Source organism: Halichoeres trimaculatus, unplaced genomic scaffold, assembly GCF_033239565.1.
Source record: "Halichoeres trimaculatus isolate MK-OKI-2021-1 unplaced genomic scaffold, fHalTri1.1 fHalTri1_scaffold_20, whole genome shotgun sequence".
Lineage (NCBI taxonomy): Eukaryota > Metazoa > Chordata > Actinopteri > Labriformes > Labridae > Halichoeres > Halichoeres trimaculatus.
Window position 1 is genome coordinate 9,725,520 of NW_027437198.1, and position 10,529 is coordinate 9,736,048.

General features: G+C 44.5%; 2 protein-coding genes across 2 annotated transcripts; one reads left to right on the top strand and one right to left on the bottom strand.

The window, feature by feature from the left end:
* Positions 1-1,338: 1,338 nt before the first annotated feature.
* LOC141809750 (keratin, type I cytoskeletal 13-like) lies at positions 1,339-3,971 on the top strand. Its single transcript, XM_074696928.1, has 6 exons — positions 1,339-1,737; positions 2,124-2,206; positions 2,853-3,009; positions 3,208-3,369; positions 3,522-3,647; positions 3,747-3,971. The coding sequence occupies exons 1-6, from the start codon at positions 1,339-1,341 to the stop codon at positions 3,969-3,971; spliced, it is 1,152 nt and encodes a 383-aa protein (XP_074553029.1).
* Positions 3,972-8,535: 4,564 nt separating this feature from the next.
* LOC141809751 (keratin, type I cytoskeletal 50 kDa-like) lies at positions 8,536-10,529 on the bottom strand. Its single transcript, XM_074696929.1, has 6 exons — positions 10,137-10,529; positions 9,661-9,743; positions 9,417-9,573; positions 9,167-9,328; positions 8,904-9,029; positions 8,536-8,760 (listed from the first exon to the last, which is right to left on the bottom strand). The coding sequence occupies exons 1-6, from the start codon at positions 10,527-10,529 to the stop codon at positions 8,536-8,538; spliced, it is 1,146 nt and encodes a 381-aa protein (XP_074553030.1).

Sequence of the window (10,529 nt, forward strand, 5' to 3'; positions counted from 1 at the left end):
AGCTGTCACTGATGTGTCAGTCACAAGTGAAGGTTCTGGAGACCTGGAAAACCAAATCACCACCAATAAGCAATTTTGATTTCATTGTTCTTACTTTTTTTTTAACAAGCGTTATTTACGTTATAGAAAATTTCACTTCAAAAATGAAAAGGAAATGTTCGGCTTATAAAGACACTTTTTTTTGTCTTTGAGTATCTTTGGGTGTTTTTGCAGTATCTCCAAGAGGCAGGGTAGGGTGTCCTCTTTCAGAGTTTTTAGAATACAGTCACCCTTTTTCAAACTAAACCATGTAAAATTTTCTCACTTACTCAGTGAATCCAGTATGACAGAGAAAATACTGATTATTTAATTTCGTTTTGAATCTCTAAATGTTAATAGTATAGTGCAAAATATCTCCCAGGTGTGTTCAACCACAATTTTTATGACTCCTTAAAAGGGAGTGAAAGTGGAGTTTTTTCAGCCCCGGTATGTTGTTAATATATAACAGAAGTTTATGTTGCACCTTTTAGGCAAAACTATGTGGGCAGTCCACATACCACGTGTCAACGGTTTGTCCCTCGCCTGTTTCAACATGACAAAAGAAGTCAAGACACCCCCAGAGCTGCACTTTACTTCGACTCTTTTATTCTGACAGTAAACCGCAGAGGAATGTGTAGAAAGTGCTGAAAAGTCATGAAGGGCATTTTTGTTGAAGTTTATTTATATTTCTGTCCTGTGAGTAAAACCTAAAGAGCAGAATAAAGCACTTCCTGGTTTGGTGACAGAGTTTTAATAAAGGAAACCTTTTGTCACTGCACACCAGCTCTGAGTTCATGACATCATTGATGTCCCCTGTTTTGTCACAGCAAACAGAGCCTGAATAAGTAGCTGCCACAAAAGATTTCATTGTTTGCTTGCACAATAAAGTATGTGAGTGTGAGTGCAGACCCACAGGCCCAGGGTAACATACAAGACAGGTCTGAACATGCAGGGGGATCCAGGGGGATGCACATGATGAAAAGGTCTTCAGGTGCTTCTAATGTGAACACACCAGCAACAGTTGAGATAACATGTCATCAGGAGGAGATTCAGCAGAATAAACGGCTAGCTGAAGTATCTGAGAGCTGAACAAACAGAGAGTCTGGATGTTGGTGTTGTGTAACAGATGTATGTCTCACATTCCTGCTGTGATTCGTCTCTTTGTCATGTGGCTCAACCCGCTTGAGTCTTTGGCCCTGAGGCGTGAAGCAGGGGCCGGACCCTCCACCCCCTCCTCACTTTCAAGCAGCATAAAAGGAGCTGAGTGCGACCTCACCCTCATTCTCTCCTCTCCATCCAGAGCAGGCAGAAACCTCCACCATGGCCTCCTACTCACGCTCAGTCAGCTACTCGGTTGGAAACCGCCTGGGCTCCCAGAGATCTCCCAGCGTGTACGGTGGTGCCGGTGGCGGAGGAGTCCGCATCTCCAACATGAGCGCTTCCAGAGGCTTCGCCCTCGGTTCTGGGGTATCTGCAGCCAGTGCAGGGGCCAGCGCCGGCTTCAACCTGGCTGATGCCATCGACATCTCAGACAACAAGAAAATGGCCATGCAGAACCTGAACGACCGCCTGGCATCCTACCTGGAGAAGGTGCGCAAGCTGGAAGCAGCCAACGCTGACCTGGAGCTGAAGATCAGACAGTTCCTGGAGAAGAAAACCATGCCTGAGGGCCATGACTACAGCCTATTCTCTGCCACCATTGCAGACCTGCAGGGCAAGGTAAGATCTGGTTCTGTTTCCCTCTTACATAGTAAAAGATAGTCATGTGAAAGCATCAAGATAACAATGCTGCCTGAAACTGGAGATGCACAAAGCTTTCAGGGCTGTTATATCCTTCACAGCATACAAAGTGAAAAGCCCTGCAGCCTGACTCAGGTGTTCAGTTAAAAGATGTACACAGGTACATCCTGAGCCTTACCTGCAGCAGAGACATATGAGCTCCACTTTTAAACTTTGCATATTATGTGTTTAGAACAGGAACCACTGAACAGTGGAGGGAGATGTAACTTTTATTTACACATCTTTCCTTAAAGTCTTAAGTTTCAGTACAAACAGGTTGAGAGACAGATCCTCTGATCAAACAAAACTCCTTCTCTGTGTTTCAGATCTTCATTGCCACCAGCAACAACGGCTCCCTCTACCTGGCAGTTGACAACGCCAAGCTGGCTGCTGATGACTTCAAGGTTAAGTAAGTATAAGAAAATTTAAACACATTCCTCAGAAACAACTTCACAAATCTGGTAGGAGAATGAAGTAAATCAGTTAAGTAAGTGAAACCTCATTCTTATACCAAAATGAAAGGGAATACTTTCTAGTTTTGGAGGGTTTAACATCTCATACCTTGGGGTCATGGGATTTCCAGTTTGGCCAGCACCAGTGTTGTTAATGCAGACAAAAGCAGGGGCGTGTCTCTTGACTGGGGTCGCCAAACTGGGACACTGACATGGACAGGAATGGCAAGAAATGCCACTTGAACACTTTTCCTTTAAGTAACACACAGCTCTTGTGTTCTCCTATTTGTTTACTTTATTCTTGAAAAAAGCCCAACAGAGAGGCAACACAGATGTTTATCTTCCACACTTAAGTTTTTAAGAATGTTTGTCTAAGGTCTTAACCAAAGGCACTGCTGGCATATGTCAGTGTAATGCTTGGGAATCAGGTCCCTTCTGGACACCCTCACCCCCACCCCCCTACTGGCCACTGGAGAGATTGCAATTATGACACCTCTTCTTTAGATTGAATTTTCAGACCTACAGCACATGTCTTCTACCTAAAATCAAAATCAATGGTTTTACACTGGCAAATTAATGTTGTTGTTGCTCATTTTCATGCAGGTACGATAATGAGCTGGCCATGCGTCAGTCTGTGGAAGCTGACATCGCCGGACTGAAGAGGGTTCTGGATGAGCTGACTCTTGGAAGATCCGACCTGGAGATGCAGATTGAGAGCCTGAGGGAGGAGCTGATCAACCTCAAGAGGAACCACGAGGAGGTGAGAATTAAACAGACACTCACTGAGTCACTTCATCAACAAACTTCCCTTAAAAGTCAAGCCTCAAAACGGCTAGCTCTATCTTTGGGTCAAGGAGAGAAAGAGAAAGAAACTATAATTATTCTGACTCTCAAAGTGACAGACAACCCAAGAGTATGATGGTCTAATTTTCTTTCTTGTGATCGTGTCTTCTTGAAGGACCTGCTGGCCATGAGGACCCAGATGGGAGGACAGGTGAATGTGGAGGTAGATGCTGCTCCTCAGGAAGACCTCAACGCTGTCTTGGCTGGAGTCAGAGAACACTACGAATCTGTTGCCACCAAAAACCGCAGAGACCTGGAGAACTGGTTCCTTGCTAAGGTAATGAATCCCCGAATCCAATCCAAGCAATATTCACTTATAAAGCACATAAAATCCAAGTGACACATGTCAGAGTGTCATCTACATAAGGCTTGATTTGGACATGCACATCGTTTCTGATGCTAATCTTAACATCTTTGTGGTTCTTGCAGAGTGAGGAGCTCAATAAGGAAGTCGCCGTGAGCACAGAGAGTCTCCAGACATCACGCTCAGAAGTCACAGAGGTCAAACGCACGCTGCAGGGACTTGAGATCGAGCTCCAGTCTCAGCTGAGCATGGTGGGTCTCCTCCTCTCCTCTCCTCTTTATACATGTTCTCTTTTTATGCAACTCAAAAAAGTCTACATACCTCCTCACACTGGCTCTCCACCTCTTTAGAAAGCGTCTCTTGAAGCAACCCTCGCTGAAACCAACAGCCGCTACGCCAACATGCTCGCAGGGTACCAGAGGCAGGTAACAGCCGAGGAGGACCACCTCAGTCAGCTGAGAGCAGACCTGGAACGTCAGAGTCAGGAGTACCGCATGCTGCTGGACATCAAGACCAGACTGGAGTTGGAGATCGCTGAGTACAGGAGACTGCTGGAGGGAGAGCTGTCCACGTAAGTTGTCTTGCCCACATCTCACAGTGTGTATGGTTTGGTTACTGCAACATGTCAGTAAACCTATAAGTTCATTAAAATACTGGTCAGGCGTGAAAAAAAACTGGAGCTAAATGAGTCCCCTGAGTACATGGGTAGTGTTACATTATTATAAAGTGTAAACACATTGAGTCTCATCAATGCTATTTGTTGGCTTTTGAAGATGAAGCCAAGAGGCATCTTGCCATGTTGGAAATGCTGACACGTTTCTGTTCCCCCACAGATCTCAGACCACTACCACCACGACAACAAGAAAAGTCATCATTGTCACCAAAGAGGTTGTCGACGGTGAAGAGGTCAGCTCCGAAACCACAGTGGCTTAATGGAACATCCAACAGCCGTTAACACGCCATGAGCCGTTCTCAGAAACATGAAAATAAAGAAATCTGATGAACTGTAACTTCTCTGTCCGACTGTTGTATACATCACTTATTCTAAAACTTGACAATTTTTAACCATGAATATGTCCCTTTTCCTTATACATTGATTGACACAAGTAGCTGAAGATTTTCAGATATGGCTGGTTGATTTTGAGCAGAGGCGCCTCATGACTTTGGCCTTTCTAAAGCCACTTTCTTCAGAGTTGCTTAAATCTGGGGTTCTCAAAATATTTTAGACCACAGACCCTTTTTAGCTGAAACATTCTTCCAAGGACCCTCTCATTAGTATAAAATGATTAGCATAATTCTAATACTTACTGTTAATTAATAATGTAACACTTTGCAACTGTAAAATCAGGCTACATTTATGCTTTACAAGTGATTCATTTTGCAGACTTTGAAAAATGATGGCTCTGACAGACACGTCAAGATCACATCAGAATTGATCCCATGGCACAAAACTGAACTGGGAAGGAGTATTGGAAAACAAAAGCTGATTTTATTGGTATAAGGGATCCCAGTTTGGTGATAGTGATACAGCACAACCACTGTGTTGAATGAATATTCAATTTTCAACATGTGGGGGAATCTAGAGGCAAGAAAAATGTCCAAATCTAAGCAGAGTATGGTTAACACTCAACCAAACACATCCACATGCACACACGTCAAACCTCTGATCGTATCATTTATTATCTTATTCAGTGTCAGGATCACCAGACATCCTCCAGACAGCTTTCACACCAAAAGTCTGCCCAACCAAGCCACACACACACACACACACACACACACACACACACACACACACACACACACACACACACACACACACACACAAAGAACATGGGGCATTGCTTATATCTGGATAGTAGAGCAAAAAGCACTTTGGTAGTTGACCAAAAGTAACCAGGGTTAGCCACAACACCTGGAGTACTCAAGTATCAGGCTCACTTCTACTACTTAAAGCCAATATGGCAACGACTGAGGGGCTGTTACCACGACAACGGTTTTAGGATGAAGCGCAAAAGTTTCGTTGCATTACAGCCTCAGGTTTTACACAGAAACTGTGTTTCAGCCGACCTAAAACGCAAACTTTTGAGAACAGCCTACCTTGCCGTGTAAACAGTAAGCTGGCGTTTTTAGTGGAAACGATGATGTCACACCCCACTTGGTGCTTCATGCATGCAACAGGACAACAATAGCGTTGTTACAATCGTCGCAAACTACTGTGTTGTGCTTGTGCTGCTCAACCTGCTGAATCTGTGACTGTCTATCAACAAAATGTTTTTCTGTTGCTCCACTTTTGCATTTAGCATTCATCAATACAGCAGATGATCTGCTCAACTCTACTTTGGTTGAAAAAAAAAAAGCGGTGTCTGGACAAGACAGTAATAGCACCAATTGCAGGCCTGGCATGCTTACTACAGCGTTTCCATGTAAACACTGATTTTTTTCACAGTGTTTACCCTGCGTTTTAGCATTTCCAGATGAAACGTTGTCCTGTAAATGGGGCCTGTGTAGGAAGTGTACACCATTCCACTCTCAACTTTTTGACCGTATGGTTTTGTGTGAGCCAGCGGAGAAATCAAAGTGCACTTTGTTTTTCCATATTGTCTGTGTGAACACAGTTAAGCACTCAAAATACTAAGTGTAGGTACAGAAGTACAGGATTTGGGACATACAGCTCGGTGTGTCGTGGTAACTTTTTCTGACATCTGCTCCAAAAAAAGACATGTTCATGTGGTTCTGCTAATGGTTTGTCTGGGTGGTGTAGCCATCCCTGTGCACCGTGCGTCTTCATGGTTGAATGTTGAGAAAACGTTGCGCAAACGTCACTCAGACGGAGTGGTGGCAAAGATTGCTGGGTGATGATTCCCTATCTGCGTATGGGGCACCCAGTTTGGCTCAAGGCTGATTTATGGTTGACGCGTCTGGGAGGTGCGTTCACCTTTGTGCAGACAAATGGCGGAAGAACAGTGGTCAAAGTGCAGAAATAGAGGCATCTGTATGACTCTTCACACAGAGATCACTGTGATAACCGAGTGGCAAATAATTCATGGCGAGAAATTGTGGCTACTCTTGGCACAGAAGAGAAATTGGTTAAAAGAACCTGGAAAAATCTGCGAGACAGATATGTTGTAAACATAAGATGAGATAAGATAATAAAAATACTTTATTCATCCCAGAAGGGAAATTCATGTAGTTTGGATGTAGCTCATCTTCCAAATAATAAAGAATTAAAGATTTTTCTTCGGTCAAGGATGGTGTGAAGTGGGTGATCAGTGTGACGAATGATGGCCTCCACTTTCTTCTGTGTATACCTTTTCACCACAGCCTCCAGTGAGTCCAAACTGGATCCAACCACAGAGCTAGCTCTCTTCACCAGTTTTTCCAGTGGTCTCTTGTCCTTCTGCTTTAAATTATTTCCCCAGCAGACTGCACCATAAAACAAAACACTTGCTACCACAGACTGATAAAACATCTGTAACATCTAGACTGTATAAAACATGGACTCTCTTAAACTCTCCCCCAAGTCTCCTGTCTGTTTCTGACATGGAAAATAAAGCACATCGGCTACCCCGGCCATATTGGTAGTGACAAGGGCTTCGCGTGCAGCTATAGAGCACCTGTCAGTCACCCTGACCCTGAGCTGTGTCTCTAATTGGGAGAGTTCACGATCTTAATATCCTCTGAACGGCCATGGTAGAAAAAAATTCACCCCCTTACAGTGTGTGCCAATGGTAAAGTTAGTCATTCAGACAGGAGGCGTTTTTTGAACCAGACTGTAAATAGGTTAATTTCTGCTTTGGAAACAACTTGTTTTAGCTTGGTGTGTGTATGACTACTGGTAATTTTGGAGCCAGCCTCAAACGGACACTCAAGAAACTGCAGATTTTAACACTTCAGCATTGTCTCATATTCTTAGACCAGAGGTTGCCGCTTGGTTGTGCACAAAGGCAAACTTCTCTGACTCTCATTTGTGATACACCACCCCCTGCAGTTTGGGAGTGGACACCAACAGAGGCTGCGCAAGGGGTTACAAAGCATAAAAGCCTCACACGTTTTTTTTTGCATGGATCACCTTGAAGGTATAACACAGCCTTGAGGGTCAGGTGTGTGTGTGTTGTGTGTGTGTGTGTGTGTGTGTGTGTGTGTGTGTGTGTGTGTGTGTGTGTGTGTGTGTGTGTGTGTGTGTGTGTGTGTGTGTGTGTGTGTAACTGATCGCTTCTTATGTAGAGCCATTGTGGGGAGCTTATCTATTGTCTTCAAGCCCATGTGCTGACTTATTCACCCTCCCTCTAGGTGAGTGAGAGGATCTGGTTGGTGAGTAGTTTTTTCACCACAAACTCATCTCTGGGTTTATTTTCTAAAAAATATAGTTTGGTTAAGGTTGGACAGGTCTTTACCCTAGTCTTTTTGCATTCTTATGAAGCATCTCTGGTAGCATCATCTCTGTCTCTTTGATTTTCTGTTAGTTGCAGCAGTGGTTGAGTTTTCTCCTTGTATTTGCAAAGCTGTGGTTACTTAAAAGAACACCTTTGAGTTGACCTTCTTTCTCTCATTTGTTTTCCATCTCTGGTTGATCGTTTGAGATCTAAGTGGTTTTTCCTTTGGAATAACTTTTAAAGTCTTTGAAGTCTGCATTTGCCTCCCACAGCCCTTCCTTTTGACAACCTGAGCACCCAGGATCACATCTTCAGGGCGGGTAGACATTGCGATGGAACATACCAAAGGTCTTTACCCCAACTTCATCATAAAAGTAACAATAAGTGCATTGAAACCACACTCTTGTGGATTGTTTGGACTGATGAATGATGAATAAAAACACAGGTTATCACTGAATGAATGCCAAGAGTGAGTTTTATTGAGTGACATCAAACATTTCACAACAAAGTTGTTCTGGCATAATCCTCTGAAAATGTTTCAGGAAATTGTATTCTGGAGAATCTCTAGCTGATCACTGTGGTTTTACTTTCTCCACTGCTGTTGGAGGCCACGATGTTTCCAGATTCATCCACCTCCTGCACGATGGTCACAACGCGGGTGGTCTTGGTGGTGGTGGTCTTGGTGCTGCAGAGAAATACAGATGGTTGGTGAACTTGCTGCATCTATAAGTCCATCAGAAGTGGATTTCTCAGTGTGTCCCTGAACTCACCTCTCGGTCTCTCCCTCCAGCAGCCTCCTGTACTCAGCAATCTCCATCTCCAGTCTGGTCTTGATGTCCAGCAGGTTGGCAAACTGGATCTTCTGGTTCTCCAGGTCAGCCCTCAGCTGGGCCAGCTGCTCCTCCAGACTCACCACCTGCCTCTGGTATCCGGCCAGCATGATGGCATAGCGGCTCTTGGTCTCCTCCAGAGTCGCCTCAACTGCTCTTTTCTGTCAGGGTGGAAGAGGAGCAAGAGGTGGTTAGCTTTGTTTAATTACTGATTGACAGTATTTTGACAGATTTAAAAAGTTAAAGCCAGAGGGGAATACTTTGATTTTAATCTTTGATGAGATTAGTTTAAGTGTTTTTTCACCTTGCTGATCTGAGCCTGCAGCTTGATCTCCAGAGATTGAAGCGTTCTTCTGATTTCGCTGATCTCACTCTTTGATGTGGTCAGTGTCTCAGTGCTCACAGCCACCTCTTTGTTCAGCTCGGCAGACTGGGAAGGAAAACAATCACTGAAGTTAGCGACACAATACCTGAAATGTTGAATTAAGCACTAAAATTAGCCCCATTTCAAATTTGTTAGCATCCGTTTGCAGGATCAAGGCCTTGAACAGGTGTTTGTGCTCTCACCTTAGCTGTGAACCAGGCCTCCAGGTCTCTGCGGTTTTTAGCGGCGACGTTCTCGTAGTGCTCTCTGATTCCAGCCATGACAGAGGCCAGGTCCTCCTGTGGCGCAGCGTCCACCTCCACGTTCACCTGACACTTCATCTGAGCGCGCAGAGCCAGCAGGTCCTACAAGAAAAATTCATTTACCACTCTGTTTTTTTGCCTTTTGAGTCTTTCGTATCCTTTTTTTCCTCTATTTTTTGTTGTTTCTCACCTCTTCGTGGTTCCTCTTCAGTTGGATCAGCTCTTCCCTCAGACCCTCCACCTGCATCTCCAGGTCGGCACGGCCAAGAGTCAACTCATCACGGACTCTCTTCAGCCCAGCGATGTCGGCCTCCACAGACTGACGCATGGCCTGCTCGTTCTCAAACCTGAAAAAAACACCAAGATGAGTTCAGATACTAAAGCAGGAGGGATCAGACTACCCACTGCTCTGTTTTTCAGCTGAATGAACTCACTTCACTTTGAAGTCATCTGTGGCGAGCTTGGCGTTGTCAATGGCGAGGATAATGGCAGCATTTCCACGAGCAGCAAACTGCATCTGAGCAGGAAAGATGAGAGAGAAAGAAAATTAAAACTGAACTAAAATGATTTAAAAAGTTAAATCTAAACAACTGAATAACTTGAAAAAACTTTAAAAAAAAAAAAAAAAAAAGTTATTCATGAGTAGAAGGAAACCCGAGAGTAACAATGTTTAAATACAGGATTCTTTACAGACTGTAACATGAAGAGTTTTATGTATTTAAAAAAAAATTCAAATATTCTGTTTTATATTGTGTTTCTTACAGGGGAAAAGGAAAATTTTGAAACCCTTCATTCAAAAAACCAAACAGTCATGTGAGGAAACCCTTTTCATTTTTAAAGGAAAAGGCTCCCTCTAACAGCTAAATTGTTTTTTCCCCGTTCAAACTTCAGGTGATCTGTGTGTTCTCACCTTTCCCTGCAGATCCTTGATGGTAACGAGGAAAGCGTGGTAGTCATGGACCTCAGGGCCAGCTCTGCTCTCCAGGAAACGTCTGATCTTCAGCTCCAGCTCTCCGTTGGCCTTCTCAAGGCTGCGCACCTTCTCCAGGTAGGAGGCCAGACGGTCGTTCAGGTTCTGCATGGTCGCCTTCTCGCTGACGGGGACGACAGCATCGGACAGGTCAAAGGATCCGCTGGCTCCGGCGCTGGAGCCCAAGGCGAATGAGGCACTGGAGACCCTGACTCCTGATCCCCCGGCTCCTCCGTACACACTGCCGGCTCCAGAGCTACCCAGCCTGCGGGAGGAGGCAGAGGACATCATGCTGGAGCTCCTGAAGTTGCTGCGTGTGGAGAAGGAAGACAT

Coding starts and splice junctions, on each gene's coding strand:
- LOC141809750 (XM_074696928.1), top strand. CDS start 1,339: ATGGCCTCCTACTCACGCTCAGTCAGCTACTCGGTTGGAAACCGCCTG. Junction 1,738..2,123: donor TTGCAGACCTGCAGGGCAAG/GTAAGATCTGGT, acceptor TCTGTGTTTCAG/ATCTTCATTGCCACCAGCAA. Junction 3,648..3,746: donor TCCAGTCTCAGCTGAGCATG/GTGGGTCTCCTC, acceptor CCACCTCTTTAG/AAAGCGTCTCTTGAAGCAAC.
- LOC141809751 (XM_074696929.1), bottom strand. CDS start 10,529: ATGTCTTCCTTCTCCACACGCAGCAACTTCAGGAGCTCCAGCATGATG. Junction 9,329..9,416: donor TGAAGAGGAACCACGAAGAG/GTGAGAAACAAC, acceptor TTTTTCTTGTAG/GACCTGCTGGCTCTGCGCGC. Junction 8,761..8,903: donor TGCAGGCTCAGATCAGCAAG/GTGAAAAAACAC, acceptor CCACCCTGACAG/AAAAGAGCAGTTGAGGCGAC.